Raw genomic sequence first — 18,879 nt, 5'->3', positions numbered from 1 at the left:
GGGGACCTCTCCCGTATTAGGCGAGCATGATGACCGCTACACCACACGCTACGGATTTCTATTCAATTGTATGAATTGGATATTTTTAAAAATCTATTCTCAATTGAGCACTACAAGTTGGATATTTTTGGTACATACAGGCTTCTGGCTTGACAGTTCTTTTCTCTCAGCTTTTCTTCTGACCTCCACATTTTCTGATGGGAAATTAAAATTGTGCTCACTTTTCTCAGGATGTTTTCCACTTTTTTTTTTTCTTTCTTTCTTTTTTTTTTTTTTTTAGCAGTTGTGGTGAGTTGTGGCAGCAGCGACGAGAGTGAGGAGGCTCAGGAGGGCCCCGTGGACCCCGAGGGGGCTCTGAGGAGGACGTGGACGGGCATGGGGATGGGCACGAGCACGAGCAGGGCCCTGGCCGCTGAGCAAGGCCCCGCAGGGCTGAGGGCTCTGAAGGCAGCCCCGGCCCGGGCTCCTGGCCTGTCCCAGGCCGCCTCAGGCTCCTGCTTCCCCAGAAGAGGATCAGCCCCTAGGCGCGGACTGTTGGCACGATCCCCGCTCCCAAGAGAGTGTGTCTCCTGCAGGAGCCCAAGGCCCACGGCCGGGTCGAATCGCCCGTGGCAGGCCTCGGGGTCGGCCCGTGTCCTGAAAGAAGAAACTCCAGGAGTCTGCCTTCGCCCAGCAGAAGCTGACCGGCTAGACCCTGGGCTTCCAGATGCTGCAGCCCGTCAGCGTGGGAGCAGCCTCGGAAGGGAAGGGGCTGGGCCGACGGGCAGGAGCCCAGGGGCACGCGTTCGACCTGTTCCGGCGGCGGATGGCGCAGGTGCACAGGCGCAAGGGGCCAGCGAGGACTGCGGCACCTGGGAAGCGCCCGCCGGTCGCTGCGGCTCGCTGTCCCCGGCTCACCAGTCCCTGCAGTCACAGTGGTAGTGTGTTTGGTGGTCGGTCAAACCTGGAAGACATTCGTAATGTCGCAAATGGAAGCCCTGTTTCGTGTTCCAAGAATCTCAGAAGTTGTGAATGTCGTTAGTCAGACACCAGTTAGAGTAAACGACAAAAATGGTGTAAAAGTAGAAAAGCAGACCCCTCCGGTACCGTGGGAGGTGTTCTCAGTCCAGGTGGGAGACCGCCCGCCCGAGCTAGGAAGCCAGTGTGATGGTCAAAGCGCCCTAAAGAATTCTGGCGGTGAGTCCAGAGAAAAGCAGGCCAGGGCGCTAAGGCCACGCAGAAGGGCCAGGCGGCTGGAGCCGGCTGTGAGCGGGGTCGGGAGTGTGGTGAGGACACTGCGCCCCCTACAGGCCGCAGGGCAGAACTTCTGCCTGCTCCAGGTTCACTGTCAGCGGTAACAATTCCATCTGTTTACACTATAAACCAGTATTACAGCTTTGTCTTTGTCTTCTTCTTACTTTCTATTCCTTTGCTGAGACTTCCAGGCTTTCTTTCCGTGTCAGGAGAGTGTGTCTTTTCATGTTGGAACATTATCACATCTGTTTGATGGTTTCTGTCAGATATCCTAACACCTGTGTCTTCTCATCTTCCACGACGATGGCTTGTTGATTCTCACACAAAGTAGCACTTCCTAGTTCTCCCTATGCTGAATAAAGTGGGATGTATCCTGGCCAGGTTTACCGTCTTGACACTGTTTGCCCTTTAAGTCTTTGGCCCAAGTGGCTACTATTTTTTTCAGGCATAATCTACCCCCCCCCCCGCCCCCCGCAAAGTGTACTGAGCAGAAGCTGATTTCAGAGTGGAGCCAGGACTCCGACTCTGGTACTCGGGAACTGAACACTTTGATACGGGATGCAGGTGTCGCAAACAGTGTTTTAACCACTGCAACAAATGCCTACCCTTGGGCTCTCTAGTTTGTTCCATTTGTCCGCATGTCTGTTTTCATGCCAATACCATGCTGTTTTGATGTCTATAGCTAAGTAATGTATTTTGAAGTGAATCTGTACATCAGCTTCAGTGGTATGGACACTTCAACAACATTAATTCTTCCAATCCATGAACACAGAATACCTTTCCATTTATTTCTGTCTTCTTCAATTTCTTTCATCAGTGTTTCATGTTTTTCAATATGCAGGACTGTCATCTTCGTTAATCCTAAGTATTCTAATATTTTTAGTGCTTGTTAATGTAACAATTTTCTGGACTTGTTTTCAGATACTTTTTTGGTGTAAAGAAACAAAACTATTTTTTGCATGTTGATTTTGTAACAAATTTTTTCTAAATTCATTTATTAGTTCTAATAATTTTTGGATTAATTCTTTGGGATTTTCTACATATAATAATACCATGTAATCTGCACAGTCTTACTTGCTTTTTTCTAATTTGCATGCCTTTATTTGTTTTTCTCATCTCATTGTTCACAGCATTTCCACTTTTTGAAAAGAAGTGGAGAGGATGGGAATTGTTGTCTCGTACTAAATCAGATAAAATCTCACCATTTCCTGGTATGGTATTATGGATTCTCATGAACAGCCTTTATTGCGTAGAGTGAATTTTCTTCTATACCTATTTTGTTGCAAATTTTTTTAAAATCGTGAATAGATGTTATACTTGATCAGATTCTCTTTCTGCACCTATGGGCGCGTGGTTTCTAACTTTCATTTCTGTTCGTGTAACAAATCACTTAGACTTGGATATGTTGAGTCAAACAGGTATCTCTGAGATAAATCCCACCTACTCACAGTGGGTAACCTTCTTGGTGCTGTAGTTGAGTTATTTTTTCTATTTTTGTGTCTATGTTTATTTGTAAGTTTTTCTCTTGTGATATCTTTTCTTGGTTTTGGTGTCAGGGTGATGCTCGTCTCATAAAATGAGTTTCAAAGTATCACTCTCTACTATAATTTGGAAGATTTTCAGAAAGATTAGCATTAATTTTTTTAAAGGTTTAGTGGAATTGAGCTGTGTAACCAGCTGGTGATGGGCTTTCATGAGGAAGTGTTTGATTCCTTCAGTCTCATTTGGTCTTGATCTGGTCAGGCTATTTCTTTTTATTCAGTCTTGGGAGGTTGAAGATTTCTAGGAATTTATGTCTTCTGCATTATCCAATTAGTTAAAACAATTCTTTATAATAAACTCTTATCCTCTTTTTCATTTCTGTGACTTCCATGTCATGTCTCCACTTATTAAATTTTTTTATGATTCTTCTCTTTTTTCTTAGTTATTGAGCTACGCATCTTAAATTTTGTTTATATTTCATAAAAGAAACTGCTCTATTGATTTTTCTAGTTTCTATTTGATTAATTTCTTTTTTCTAAAGATTTATTTATTTGTTTGAAAGGCAGGTTACAAAGAGGCAGAGGCAGAGAGAGAGAAGTCTTCCAACCACTGGTTCACTCCCTAAATGGCTGCAATGGCCAAGCTGGGTAGATCTGAAGCCAGGAGCCAGGAGCTTCTTTTTTTTTTTTTTTTTTTTTTTTTTTATAGGCAGAGTGGAAAGTGAGAGAGAGAGAGAGAGAGACACAGAGAGAAAGGTCTTCCTTTGCCGTTGGTTCACTCTCCAATGGCCGCCGCGGCTGGCGCGCTGCGGCCGGTGCACCGCGCTGATCCGATGGCAGGAGCCAGGAGCCAGGTGCTTTTCCTGGTCTCCCATGGGGTGCAGGGCCCAAGCACCTGGGCCATCCTCCACTGCACTCCCTGGCCACAGCAGAGAGCTGGCCTGGAAGAGGGGCAACCGGGACAGAATCCGGCGCCCTGACCGGGACTAGAACCCGGTGTGCCGGCGCCGCAAGGCGGAGGATTAGCCTAGTGAGCCGCGGCGCCGGCTTGGAGCCAGGAGCTTCTTCCTGGTCTCCCACTTGGGTGCAGGGGCCCAAGCACTTGGGCCATCCTCCGCTGCTTTCCCAGGCCATAGCAGAGAACTGGGTCAGAAGTGGAGCAGCTGGGACTCGAACCAGCAGCCATGTGGGATACCAACACTTGCAGGAGGTGGCTTTACCTACTGTGCCACAGCACTAGCAGTTTGATTAATTTCTCATATTGTTTTCCTCTGTTAATTTAGGCTTTGGTTTGCTCCTTTTGGTTCCTTGAAATGTTGTTATGTTTGGGGGCTTCTTTTTTTAATGTAGGCATTTATTGCTATACACTTCCCTCTTAATACTCTTTTTGCTGTATCTCATAAGTTTTGGCAAGTTGTGTTTTTATTTTTTATGAAGATGTTTTAAGGACTCCTTTTATTATTTTTGATCCAGTGTCCAAGATCGTGTTAGTCACTCCCAGGTGTTTGTGAATTTTCCCATTTTCTTGTTATTACTGATTTCTAGTTTCAATCCATTGTGTTTGGGAAAGATAGTTGACATGATTTCTACCCTCTTGAGCTTTTTCAGACTTGTTTGTGACCTAGTGTGATCTGCCCTTGAGAATGTTCTGTGTGTGCTTAAGGAGATTGTGCTTCTGCTGTCAGGTGAAAAGTGTGCCCATAGGTCCGTTTAGTGCATAGTGTTAAGCTCCTTGTTTCTTTATTATTTTTCTATCTAGACATTATTGGACGTGGGGTACCGAAATCTATTATTGTATCGCAACAGATTGGTCAGCCTGATGGTGCTGTCTAAGTACTTAAACTATCTCCACTCTTCTTCAATCATTTCCTTTTGCTCTTCTGGTTGAATGTGCAGAAACACACACCTGTAGCACATACGCGTAGTCACACACCAACATGCACAAATGCAGACACAGACACGTGCAGATATACGTGTACTCACACGCACATACAGCCTGGCACACACGCATGTACACACACGCCTCACTCCAGGTGAACAGGTATTTCCTTCACAAGGGAAGTCCTATACCCAAGTAGGTTCCTTCCACTCACTCCTCATCCACTTCCCTCAGTGAATATGTGTAGTTTCTGATGACTTCATCCAGTGTGAGCTTATCTCTCACATGCTTTATGGCTGTTACCTGTAGGATTTTTTTTAGTTTGGGCTGTCCTCACGGAGAACACGCGCCTGTAGTGTGTAAAGCAGGGGAAAGTGCTGACCCTGTGTGTCAGGAATGGTGGGATCCAGGCACACATTCTCCAGGTTTCCTACTCAGACCTCACTCAGTTCTCAGGTGACGAGCCCTCTAAGCTCTTGGAGACTGAGTGGCCATCAGACGTTTGGACACCACAGTCACAGGGACGCCTCCCTGCTTTGTGACGTGTGGGCGCCCACGCCTTGACCTTAGAGGTACAGATCCAGCAGCCTGCTCTGTGTCGCCCCCTACCGTCACCCCGGGGTACTCCCAATTGTCTGTCACCCCGTCTCCACCTGCAGCCTGGTCCTGAATGCAGGGCAGAGCCACCAGGGAAAGTCCTGGCTTCCTGGTCAGGAGACTGAACCCCAGAATGACCAAGAAACCCCATGGAACAAGAACGACCAAGGGAGTCACCGGAAAGCAAACCCACAGGCCTGTCTTAGTACTACTGGGTGCACCGTGAGTTACGGTCAGAGGTTCTGGTCATAAACAACTCACCATGAACTTAGAGACCTGAACCAAGCCAGGGCCACCAGCTAGGCCAGACTGGCCCCTGGACACACACACTCCACAAATCTCCAAATAGAACTGTAGTCTTTGAAAACAGAGCTGGCTTTGAAACCACAACATGCAGAGCTTAAACTTGGAAGTTTAACACAAGGCAGTCAAGTGCCTGTGAAATCCAACTATGCACTGTTATTCAAAGTTTTACAGGAGACACAATGTTATCACGTTGAACTAAAATATCCAGTTTATAATAATCCAAGATTATTTAACATATGAAGAAACGGGAAAATCATAATTTTCACAGAGGTGGAGGAGCGAGGCCAGGGTCGGGGTGAGGGGCCGGCACTGTGGCCTAATAGCTAAGCCTCTGCCTGTGGTGCTGGCTCCACTTCTGATCCAGCTCTCTGCTGTGGCCTGGGAAAGCAGTGGAAGATGGCCCAAATGCTTGAACCCCTGCATCCGTGTGGGAACCCAGAGGAGGTTCCTGGTTCCTGTTTCCTGGCTTCAGATCGGCCCAGCTCTGGCCCATGTGGCCATTTGGGAAGCGATCCAGCGATGGAAGATCTTTCTCCGTCTCTCCCTCTCTCTTCTGTAAATCTACCTCTCAAAAAAATCTTATTTTTATTTTCATGGAGGGAGGATAATCTACAGACACCAATATGTAAATTAAAGATGTATTTATTTGAGAGGCAGAGTTATGGAGAGAGAGACAGATTCTTCCTGCTGGTTCACTCCCCAAATGGCTACAGTGGGGAGACTCATTAGTTACTGCAATCTTATACACACACAGACACAGACACAAATCTTTACTTACCTATTTATGTATGTAAGAGGAGAGAGACTGACAGAGAGCGTTCACCAGCTGATCTACTCCCCAAATGCTTGCATTAGAAAGTGCTAATGGTACTTATCATAGTGGCCCCTCGGTAGTGTTTAATCCATTAGTCAATGTCTGTTCATCTTCTCACATGCAGGAAGCAGACACTTGAGAAATCCATTGTTTGTTAGCCTGGCTGCTGCCTTCTCCTTGCTGTCTGCTGGACAGATGAGAAAGAGGCCATCCTGAAAGGCTTGAGGGCCCCAGAGCTGATGGGTGATCCTGAGACCAAGGCCACACGGCACCCAGTGAGGTCTGGACCATAACTGCAGAACTGGAGCATCCAGCGCAGTGGCATTATGACGCTTTGGAAGTGAACATTTAAAGAGCTGGACACACAGAGAAGGGCAGGCAAGATAAGGGACCTCCTCAGTGGGCTCTAAGTCCTGATTCCCTGCATGCAGGAAGCAGCACCAGCACCCAGGGGCCCCTCTTTTCTGGACATGACACCCCAAGGCAGCCCTGGACTCCAGCACTCAGTGACCTTGTGTGAGAAATGTAGAGTACTTTTTGAATGTTCAGAAGAGGGGGCCAGCACTCTGGTGTAGAGGGTGAAGCTGGCCATATGGGCTCCAGTTCAAGTCTTGGCTAATGGCCTGGGAAAGTAGCTGAAGAGGGCACACAAATGCTTGCGCCCCTGCACCCACATGAGAATTCAGAAATCGTACCTGGCTCCTGGCTTTGGATAGTCCCAGCTCTGGCTGGTGAGGCCATTTGGGGACTGAACCAGTGGATGGAAGACCTTTTTCTCTGTCTCTCTCACTGTCTGTAACTCTACTTCTCAAATACATAAAATCCTTTTAAAAATTGCTAAATTATAGTAAACTAGGGGGAAAAAAACCTCTTTTTTGTAATTCACACACTGATGGGTAACTGACTTTTGGGAATCATTTGGAAAAAAACCCCAAGGTAGCCCCAAAAAATACAAAACTCAACTCAATGAGAACAACAGAAATGCGAGTGTATCTTTCTGTGCATACTTAGGGTTCTCTACTCACGACTGACTGAGTATAATTAAAATATATCAGCAGAAAAGTCAATAGACTGTGAAACTGGACATAAACTGTGCAACTAACCAACCTGAATGCTCTTCCTGATACCGTTTTTCAGAAATTAAAAAATGCTACAAGCTAAAAAAAAAAAAAAAGTTGGCAAAGTGTCCACTGCTGACTCTACAATACTCCTTCCCAGTTGGTCCTGAGCATTGGTGGTGAGAGGAGGGGTGGGACGAGAACATAATCAGGTCCCAGGAACCCAGAGCCCTCTGCACCTGCTCCTCACCCAGCTGCCTTCTGCTCATCAGGGCAGGTTCACCACAATTAGGACCAGGAGGATTCTGGGCTCAGCAAATGAGGGCCCAGCAGGGAGAGGGCAGAGCCGGCCCCAGGGCTCCACAGAGTGCACAAGGAGCCTTTTCCCCTGGCAGAGCCAAACTCCTGACACTGACATGTTGACAGCAGTGAGAGTGTCCCTGAGCACTGGGACTCAGGGAAGGATAAAGAGGCCTGGCTGTGCTGCTCTCCACAGCTCCCGCCAGAGCCCCTGCACACTGCTCAGGTGAGTGATGCTGAGTGCCAGGGGGGCTGCCCCAGGCAGGGCTGGTCAGGGGCAGGTGGGGAGAGGGAGGGTCTCAGCTCCCCTGTGCCTGTGGAAGAGGAAGGTGTGAGGACCCAGGGAGAGGATGGGGATCCCTTCCCAATGCACCCAGCAGTGTCTGCTTGTCTGGCCCTGGAGGGAGCCACTGTGCAGCAGCACCACTGATGCTCTGAGCCCAGGGCTGCTGGGTTTCCCAGGCGTGAGGGAGGCTGGGGGCATCAGGCAGCAGTGGGCTTTCAGCCTGCAGTGGGGAGCTCTTCCCCCAGGCTCCCTGCCCTTCTGCACTCTCCCTCCCAGCACTGGGATTTTTGTAGTGTTTTAACTTAAGTGTGTCTCTTCCTTTGGTGTCCTTTACTGTTTGGGGATAGGATATTGTTGGCTTCTTTTTTATTATTTCATTTTTTCTGAATTTCTCTTCCTTAGACTCACAACATAGCACAGTACCTAATTATAGGGAATTGAAAAAGTGTGACAACCAATGTGAGGACAATGACACTGACAACCGTTCTAAAACACCTGTCTTTTCTTGCTGCACTGCAGACATCCACTCACGTAGTCCTCACTGTGGACCCAGCTGGGACAAAGCACTGACCTGTCCATAGATGAGAAGGTAGGGTCTGAGGGAGAACAGGTTGTATGTCCAAGGCCATACCTAGGAACATTCTCTCAAGAAACAGAGCAAGGACAAGGCAAGCAGGAGGAAAAAAGAAGTTTCTCACTGACCCCACCCAGAGGCACAGTTGAACACAAGTCTTAGCTCTGCCAGTCAGTCCTGCCTGGGGTGAGGCTTGGCCCTTCTATCTCCTCCCTCCGTATTAACACACTTATCACTTCTTTGTGTTGGGAACACTCAAAATCCTCTCATCCAGGTACACAGAAACATGCAATTGATTGTTGCCAGTCATAGACATCTTGCTGTGCTATAGACATTAGAAGTTATTCCTCCTATAAAGCTGCACCCTTCTACACATTAACCTACCTCCCTCCACACCTGTACCTCCCCCGCCCACACACACACCTTTTGCAGCCTCTGGTAACTGCTTTTCTGCTGTCTGCACACTTGAGATGACATTTTCGTTTCTACACGTAAGTAAGACTATGCAGGGCTTGACTTTTGTGCCTGGCTTATTGCCAGCTCTCACTGAGGACTGGTAACAAAGATGGAGAAGAGACACACCAGCACAGTCCAGTGGAGCAGGTTGTTGAGTGTGAGCCATGAAAAAGAAGGACTTCAGGGTTACAGCTTGGATCGACAGAGGTCATTGTCCCTTGTTCAGCAGCTGTCTAGGAAAAAAGTCCTCATGCCCTTTTGGACACAAGGGACACAGAGTAGGCTTATTTGGGAAGGCTGGTGATGAACAAATACAGAATTTACATTTCAATTTTAGTTATCATCTTTGTGACAAAAAGAAGGAAGCAAGCAAGGAAGAGATGAAAGTCAATTTCAAAAGAGAAAAGAACTATGGGCGGTGTACTTTTTTCAGACCCTGCTATTAATCTAAACACAAAGAAAACCCACAGACCTGAACTTGGTCACTTTTACGTCTTTGTACTCCTCAAAAGGTTTCCCTCATTCCGTTGATGAAGTTGGGAGATGACTGGGATTGACATCATCCACGGAATGATCTTCTTTTCTCTCACTGGACCTGGAGTTGTGGGGAACTTCCTTGTGCTTGTGAGATATGTACATACTTTGGTCATGGGTCTTGAGAAAAAGCCCACAGACCTTGTCCTCATCCACTTGGCTGTTTCAAACATACTCATTATTTGCACCACAGGGATCAGAGACATAACCCCTGTCATTTATTTCAGAAATTTCCTAGGTGACATTGGTTGCAAAGCTGTGATTTACCTGAACAGGGTGGCTCGGAGCCTCTCCATCTGCACCACCTGCCTCCTCAGCGTAGTCCAGGCCATCACTGTCAGTCCCAGGACCACCTGGTGGAGAAAGCTCAAACCCCGCACTGCCTGGCAGCTTCTTCCCTACCTCCTCCTCTTCTGGGTCTTTAGTCTTCTCATAAGCTCTAACCTGCTCCACTACATCACAGCAGTCAACAGTGTGAACGGGTCTGGAGTTAGAATGTATGTTAGGTATTGCTACATGCTGCCAGCTGGGCGAATAGTCAGGTGGCTTTTCCTCTCCCTCATGGCCCTTCGGGACCTCACCTTTCAGAGTGCCATGGGCTGGAGCAGTGGGCACATGGCTCTCCGTCTGTACAAACATCACAAGCGCGTCCTCTACCTCCAGAGCTCCAGGACTGCAAAACATCCCAGCCCAGAGGTCAGAGCTACTCAGAGCATTCTCGTTCTCATGACCTGTTTCCTCTTCTCCTATTGGACAGATTTCATTTTCTCTTTCTACATAGGGTCCACCTTGACTGGGGATTCTACCATATTACATATTAAAATATTTCTAGAACTAGGTTATGCCAGTCTCAGCCCCTTTGTCCTGACCAGCAGGGATGTTCACTTTGCTGAATGCTGGAGAGCTCACTGAGGTGGGCAGGGAGCTGCTTCTGTACAGACTCTGCCAGGTACCGAGGATGTCTCTAGGGATTGCCTTTCTCTGTATGGATCACAATAGTAAATTCATCAAGGCTTACAAAAATACACTTTCATTTAATAAGAAGTCTGTACCAGGCAATCTAAGCCTGTTGAGGGGTTCTAGGAAGTGGGCAATCCAGATTCTCCCCAGACTCCCATTCTGCCATCCCTGCCATGTAGCTTGTGTCTTCTTGTTTGCACAGTTGGTGGTGTAGTTTAGTCAGCATTCTGATCATGAGGAAAAAGTGGAAGGTAACAGACAAAAACAGACTACTTGTATTCTCTCTCTCTCTCTCTCTCTCTCTCTCTCACACACACACACACACACACACATACACTCTTTAGGAAAACAAAACTTTTTTTTAGAAACTTCCAGTAAATATTTGGATATATTGTTAAACTACTAAATAGCCACCTCTAAATGTAAGGTTGATTGGGGAGTGTTGTTTTCTACCAGCACATGTTCCTTCCACAAGATAACCCAGTCAGGCCGCAGCTCTCTACCTGAAGTATGAGACTCGTGACCCTGGCCCTCTTGGGATTGGTCACTTTGGAAAGAGGGAGATGTGCGGTGAAGACTGTTCTTTTCTTGATCCTGGAATACGTGAACCTTCTTCAGGAGCTCCTCTTTATTTCAATTATGTCGTTAGCAAACACAGGCTGTTGTCAGACAATGTAATAATTATTCACTTGCTTATAACTGCACCTACCCATGCAGTTTATTCTTCGTCTCAGCTCTCAAAGTGTGCTGTGTAGGATCAGAGGCACATATTCACAGGGCAGAGGTCTGCTAAGGAGTTCACAAGGGTGGGTTCCTTCCGGGTGGGCTCCCACAGTCTCAGCAGGACTGATGGCCTCTCTGGGCTCCATTTTCCCATTTCCTGACCAAGAAGCTGGGGCTATCAACTGGTGGCTGTGGCCTGCCCTTTCCAGGACTGTGATGCATTTTTGGCCATGCTACGGGAAAAATCAGGGCACAAAACACCCAGTGAGTGTGCCTCACCCGTCTGTGACCACAGTTCTGTGCCCTCTGAACCAAGAGGGAAACAAAGTACAAAAATAAGAGGATGTGTGGGGGCCATCCCAGCCCTCCCTTGCTCTACATGAAGACAGAACAAAAATTAAATAGGTTGGGCATTGTGACACAGCTTGTTAAGATACCACTTGGGCTGCCTGCGTCCCATTCAGTAGTAATGGTTCTTGCTCCACACTTCTGATTCAGTTTCCCTTTAATGTGTCTGGGAGGTGGCAGATAATGTCCTGAGTACCTGTGTTCCTGACACTCAGATGGAGTTTTTGGCTCCTGACTTTGGCCTGGCCCAGCCCTATCTGTTATGGGCATTTTCGGAGTGAAATAATGGATTGAAAACGTTTTTTTACTCTCTTGCTCTCTTTTTCTCTCTCCCTGTCACTCCACCTTTCATAAAAATACATAAAGAAATACTTTTTTAAAATAATACAATAAAATATAAAAGCCCTTATCTGTAAGACACTTTGCCTAAGAAATTTAAGGTGCTGTGTTTGCATTTTACTCTGAATACTGCCCCTGCCCTCCCCTGTAAAGGGGGTGGGGGAGACGAGACCGGTAATGTGTTGATGACTGCCAGACAAGCACATGGGGGTTCATCTCCTAACTGTATCAACTCTTATACATTTGAACAATTTTCCTCAGAAGCTTATAAATTTGACATCTCAGCCACCCAAAAGACTGAAAGCGAATGTCTCTTTCTTTAAAAAAAAAAAAAAAAGTTTATTTTCATCCACATGAAAGGCAGGGCTTTGGCTGGGCCAGGCAGAAGCCAGCGGCCAGGAACTCCATGGGGTCTCCCACAGGGGTGGCAGGGGCCCATCATCTCCCGCCTCCCAGAATGCATTAGCAGGAACCTGCATGGCAAACAGAGGCACCAAGGCCGGAACCAGCACTCTGATAGCAGGTGCAGGCCTGCTAAGCTGCAGCGTCACTCACTGGGTCACACAACAGCAGCCCCAGATTTCTTCACATGGATTACTCTGCTCACATGATTGAAACTGCTGTCCACCCTCTTACATTGTGATGTGGATGCTGAAGGGGTTGGATGGTATGAGGCTTCCGATCTCTCAGACAGAGATGCTATAAAGGGTCTACTCTTCTATTTACTCACACTCATTATTGTATTGATCACATAAGTGATCAAAGAACATTGTCTATGCATAATTTCAATTAAAAAAAAAGCCCTACCCTACAAGCCTACTGTAAAATTAGGTAGGGAAAATAAATGTAAAAATGAGCCTTGGGGTTGGCATTGTGGCACAGGAGGTGAAACTGCCACCTTCAGTGCCAGCTTCTCACATGAGGGCTGGGTCATGAGCTGGCTGCTCTGCTTCTGACCCAGCTCCCTGCTAATGGTCTGGGAAAAACAACGGAAGATGGCCCAAGTGCTTGGGCCCCTGCTACCTCTGTGGGACCCGGGAAGAAGCTCCTGGCTCCTGGCTTGAGCCATTGCAGTCATCTGGGGAGTGAACCAGCAGATTGAGGATCTCTTTCTCTTTCTCTCCCTCTCTCTGTAACTCTGACTTTCAAATAAATAAATCTTTAAAAATGAACCTTTATATAAATGATTTTTTTTTGGACAGGCAGAGTGGACAATGAGAGACAGAGAGAGAGAGAGAAAGGTCTTCCTTTGCCGTTGGTTCACCCTCCAATGGCCGCCGTGGCCGGCACGCCACGCTGATCCAAAGGCAGGAGCCAGGTGTTTATTCTCGTCTCCCATGGTGTGCAGTCCCAAGCACTTGGGCCATCCTCCACTGCACTCCCTGGCCACAGCAGAGAGGAAGAGGGGCAACCAGGACAGAATCTGGTGCCCCGACCAGGACTAGAACCCAGTGTGCCGGCGCTGCAAGACGGAGGATTAGCCTAGTGAGCCGTGGTGCCAGACATAAATGATTCTTTAAACCACTATCATCAATATTGTTAGAAATTGGGTCCTTTGTCTCCTTTTTAAATATCATACCAACATTTCATAATGAGCATAACTCTGGTGATTCTTATCATCTCAGGAGGTAACCTGAGACACTAACTAGAATGAGACTGGACATTTAAAAGCATCTCTTGGGACAGTATGAAAACTTAGACACAGAGTAACGTGTATTCTTGTTCCAGTGTTAAAAGCAGCAGCACACATGCTGGGATACCACTGACAGGTTTGAAACTACACTTCTATTTATTGCAAAGATACAGAATACGTAAAAGTCTCCTTCTCTATGGTTGACCAATAGTACAAATATATTTCAGATTCTGATTTTCTGAAGTTATGCAACTACTCCATTTAAGGAACCTTAAAGACATTCATTAGGAGGTATACTTTATTTCAGGAACAAACGATGCCCTAAGTTTTCTGAGGCAATACATAGGAAGAACTTAAAAAGAGAACTTGCATAGATCAAGCAACCTCAAGACTGGTTACCTACCCAAAGGAAATGAAATCTGTCAGTGAAGAGATCCCTGTCCTCCCATCTTCATGGCAGCTTTATTCCCAACAGCCAAGGCAGGGACACTAACTTATTGCCCACGAGCTAGTGAACGGAGAAGAAAGTGTGGTATAGACACACCATGCATGCCAGTTAGCCTTTCAGAGAGGTGGAATTCCGTCATTGCACCAGCATGGGTGAACCTGGGGGCATGATGTTCAGTGCAATCAAGCCGCACAAAAACACAGAGGCCACGTGATTTCTCTCACACGTGGGATCTAAAAAGCCCCACTCCCAGGAGCAGAAACTAGACTTGGGAGCAGATGGGGGTGGGGATGGGGTTAAAGATCTGAGGCGATGTTGGCAAAGGACAGACAATTCTGGTCACAGAGGAGGAAGTTGAAGAGATCTGTACAGTAGCATGACTAGAAATTCTTGAAAACTGCTGAGAAAATAGACGCCATTTGTTCCTGCCACACATGAAGCATGTGAGATGAGTGTGTGACCTAGTTTTTTTTCCAGCCATTCTACTACATGTACATGTATAGGAAGGCATCATGCACATTACATATAGAGTTATGTCAATTTGAAATAATATTTTTTTAAAATTTTATTTTAATTCACCAGAGAGGCACAGAGAGAATCTCCATCCGCTGGTTCACTACCTAAATGGCCATAATGCCCAGGGCTGGGCCAGGCAGAAGCCAGGAACCAGACACTTCACCCAGGTCTCCCATGTGGGTGGCAGGAGCCCAAGCACTTGGGCCATCATCCACAGCCTTTTCAGGCACATTAACAAGGATCTGGATCAGAAGCAGAGCAGCCGAGACAAAAACCATTGCCCATAGGGTTGTGGGCATTGTGGTGTAGGGGGTTAGGCCACAGCCATATACCAGCCCCTAAAATGGAATTTTTTAAATATTAAACACATACCCACAAATGAAGATAAGTGTACACTGTGTGCCATTTCCATGGTGCACTGATCATCATGCTTGCCTCTAGCCAGGTGTCCCTAGTTTAAATGCAGGTGGCTGCAACATGCTCTTTTGTCCCCTCCCTGGGCACTGACAGCCCGGTCCTGTTAACATCCAGATTAGGCAGGCTCTTTTAAGTGGCTGCTCCCCGGCTTCTCTCACCCAAAGTCTGCATGGTCAAATTCCATTGAATTTCGGAGGTCCACTATTAACCAGGGTCCATTCTCCCCATTTGCTGTTTCCCCCTCTGCTGGTAGAGTCCTCCTCGAGATTGGCCTGGCCACTTTAGGGTAGATGCTCTCTGGTTTGAGTCCTGGACACTCATGAACACCCTTGACATTCTCTGATCTCCAGGCTGGCCAAGGAGCCCTTTCAGTGGGAGTTACCATAGCCGCGCTCCCGTCCCGCCCTGGAACGCGCTGGGAACACCCGGCACCTGCTGCAGGAACCGCAGAGGGTGGCCGCTTCTCCTGCGGAGCCCTTGGGGAGATGGGAACACAAGTCTTCTCATGTCTACACAATTAAGTGATTCCTGCAGACTAATAAAGTGGCCATCTCACGTGGTTAGCTAGCTTTAGAATCCACAGACCTGTGACATCATGCACTGTTTTTCTTTCTGTGTCTAGTGGATTTTAGTTGCATAAAAGCAGCCACATACATTTATTCTGTTATTTCTTTTTAAGAAACTCTGTGTCTTCTTTTTAAGAATGGGTCATATTTTAAGGATGAATACTAAATCAGGAGGTTTGACAGATACTTTGTTCCCATGTCGTCCTTTCAGTGGTGTTGCAAGCAAGAGTCCTCTGATGAGAAACCATAAACATTAAAATTGTATTCCCCTCTTTTTCCTCTGGCAGTTTGCAAGAACCTTTTTCTTTAGCAGCTTGATAGTGATGAGCCTGGTATAATTTCTTTCCATTTACACTGCTTGGTGGATTGAAATTTTTGAATCTGTAGGATGCTGTCTTTTGCCAAATCTGGGAATTTTGTAGCCATTAACCATTCAAGTAGATTTTCACCACACCTTCTGCTCTTCTGATACAAAAAAGACATATTATGTATTTGAAAGGCAGAGTTAGCTCTGAGAGCTGTCTTCCATCCAGTGCAGTCTCCCACATCTGTGGCAGGGGCCCAGGCGCCATCTTTCCTAGCCTTCCTATTTTCAGGGAAATGGAGCAGCATGCACTAGAACCAGATCTTACATGGGATGCCTTCATTGCAGGTGGCAACCTAACATACTGAACCACACCCCTGGTCCTGGGTTTACCCAGTTTTTAACAAGTGGGTTTGATTATCTTCTCACCATTGGTATCTATGTATTGCCATTCCCACAGGAATTGGGATTTCCTAGTTCTCCACATGCTGAATAATGTGGGATGTAGCTGGGCCACTCTGAGCATCCAGCACTGTTTCCTCTGCATCTTTTATCCAGGGTTGCTACTATTGTTTTTGTAGGCAGTGCACAGGTGTGTGTGACTTGCAAGTGTCACCAGCTCTGTGTTGTGATTCAATGCCCACTCCACTTCCAAAGCCTATTGAATGCTTTGGAGAGATTTCTGGAGTGTGTGGGAGCCAGTGGTCAGGTCTCAGAGTCCATAGTGTGTTGTGTAGCATGAGAGCCACATGTCACATGGCAGAGGTCTGCCCAGGAGTCCCCAAGGGGGTCCACCTTGTGGGTGTTTGCACAGCCACAGCAGGCCCCGTGGACTTAGTGCTCACTTGCTCACTTCCTGTTCAGGAAGCTGGGACTGCCATCCAGTGTGCAGGGCTTTTGCAGTCCTGTGCTAAATTTGGGGCAGTTACCAAAGCAACCGAGGAGCAAAAGGACAGTTGAGTATCTTAGACTTTTGTGACCCCAGTTCCTCTGACCCACTGGGGGAAAAGCCCCAGCACCAGATAGTGTTGTCGCGTGAGGTGACAAAGAGTCCTAACATGTTGTGTCCAGGGGAGTGTTGTGGCGGGTATTTTCTGGATTTCTTCAAAAGCAAGCTGTGGAGAATGTGGGCATCGATCCCACCACCTCTCGCATGCTAAGCGAGCGCTCTACCACCTGAGCTAATTCCCCAGCTGCCAGGACCCACTCTCGTTGGTTTCCCTGACCCCTGTCGGCTGCGCATCTACACATCTGCCCCTTGGGCTGCTCCCGGGGCCGGCTGGAGCGCAGAGCCGGTCAGCCCCTCTCACCACGACCGGGACCCCAACCAGGGAGCGTCTACCCTCAATGGCCGGGGTCGGGCGAGGCCAGCGCCGCCTCCGTCCTGCAGGGGACACGGCCCGACGAGGGGGTGGGCGCCGCGGCGCCGAGACACGCGGTGCCGCCGGAATCCCACGGCGCAGCCCCGCGTGTTCGGGAGAAGACGCCGGGGAGCAGCCACTCGCGGGGCTGCACTGAAGCTCGGGGTGGCCAGGGCCGGGGGCCACCTCCCGGGTGAAAGAAGAAAAGGCAAAAACCGCTGCTCCCGCCCGGTTTCGCACCGGGGAGCTCTCGCGTGGGAGGCCAGCGTGATGACCGCTACACCGCCGAAACACCGCCAGGAGGACGTCTGTCTTCCCTGGTGGCTGTGTGGTGACCTCTTGGAAACGCGCTCTTTTAGTGGACAGCGAGCGCTGTGTATGAAATGCGCGTGACGGGCTCCTCCAGGCGGTGCGCACTCGCTGCCCACGTCCTGTCTGTGGAGAACTACAGCCTGCTCGCCGCGGTCCTCACACGACGTCCCCGTCAAGGCCAGCCGCCGTGCTGGGCAACAGGTCTCCTCATTCCCGGACCCGGACCCGCGTGCTTTGACCCGCACCTCCTCGGATCTTCACCCCCGCCCCAGGAGGCTCCAGGCACAGCCGTCCACCAGCATCAACTCGGGACCCTGTGGCGCGGGAGGGGCCGTCGGAGAATCTGGCGAGCACAGCTCTCCGCGGCCGCCGTGGCTCCGGGGCTGCCCCGCGGCGTCGGCGTGGGAGGAACACCGGACTCCTGCGGACTCCCCGGACGCCTGCGTCGCTGGGGTGGTTTTCCAGAGGACGGGTCGCCTCGCTGTCGCTCGACGTCCCAGGAGCGAGGAAGTGAGGAGTGGGGCCACTTCAGCTGCTCCGGGGGCTGCGGGGTCAATGGTTTCCTGCAGGGTAGGCAGGGAGCGCGCAGGTGTTCATCCACTCGCAGTGCACCCCGGGAAGGAAGGTGAGGCCGCAGGTGCGTCCCCCAGAGCGGGTTTTCCAGAGGCCGCCAAGGCCAAGGCTGTTCCAGGGGAGGCCCCGGGCGCAGAGCGGTCGTAGGCAGTTCACGCGCTGTCTTCGGTGCCCCCACCAGGGGCGCCATCTCGCTCAGGGATTGCTGTATTCTAAAATATTACTTAGAAATGTTTTCCAACAAAAGCTGCAAGAATATTATAGCGCCAGGAACATCGGTTTCCCATACTGTTAGTATTTTACTCCATTTTCTATATATTTGGTTGTCTATTCATGTATTTATAAATGGGAATATTAGTATTTGTGTTACTCCCGGTTTACCCTGGTTGCTTATTCTGTCTAAACTCTATCCGTTGGAAGTAAGCCCCCAAATGGCGGTCCCATTAGGGGAGTGGGTAATGAACATACTGCTCTTGGAGGGGAGAGCATCTACACACAATTTTTTGTTGTGCTTTCTGCATTTATTTCTTTATTCAGCCATCTATTTATATCAGCATGTGCTCATAGAGTTTTTTCAACCAGTTCACTTTTTAACATTTATTATCTAATTTAGAGATTCCATTTTTGATTCTTGTCCTTCCTCCTTGCACTTGACTTTTTTTTTTTTAGGGTTTATTTATTTATTAAAAAGGCAGAGTTACAGAGGGAGAGAGACAGAGACAGAGATCCTCCATCTGCTGGTTCACTCCCCAAAGGGCCGCTAGCCCTAGCCGAAGCCAGGAGCCAGGAGCTTTGCAGGGTCTCCCATGTAGATGCAGGGGCCCAAGCACTTGGGCCATCTTCCACTGCTCTCCCAGGCTC

The 18,879-nt window shown here is 48.4% G+C and overlaps 1 protein-coding gene and 1 non-coding gene across 2 annotated transcripts; one reads left to right on the top strand and one right to left on the bottom strand.

The window, feature by feature from the left end:
• Nucleotides 1-9,527: 9,527 nt before the first annotated feature.
• On the top strand, nucleotides 9,528-10,430 carry ORYCUNV1R1604 (vomeronasal 1 receptor oryCunV1R1604). The gene is given in 1 exon segment (NM_001167291.1): nucleotides 9,528-10,430. A coding segment is annotated over 1 exon segment (903 nt).
• Nucleotides 10,431-16,890: 6,460 nt separating this feature from the next.
• TRNAA-AGC (transfer RNA alanine (anticodon AGC)) lies at nucleotides 16,891-16,963 on the bottom strand. Its single transcript has one exon. It is a non-coding gene; the product is annotated as a tRNA-Ala (tRNA).
• Between the last annotated feature and the right edge of the window lie 1,916 nt (nucleotides 16,964-18,879).

The sequence above is a fragment of the Oryctolagus cuniculus genome, chromosome 5 (genome assembly GCF_964237555.1).
Source record: "Oryctolagus cuniculus chromosome 5, mOryCun1.1, whole genome shotgun sequence".
Lineage (NCBI taxonomy): Eukaryota > Metazoa > Chordata > Mammalia > Lagomorpha > Leporidae > Oryctolagus > Oryctolagus cuniculus.
This window is presented reverse-complemented; position numbering and strand designations above follow the sequence as displayed.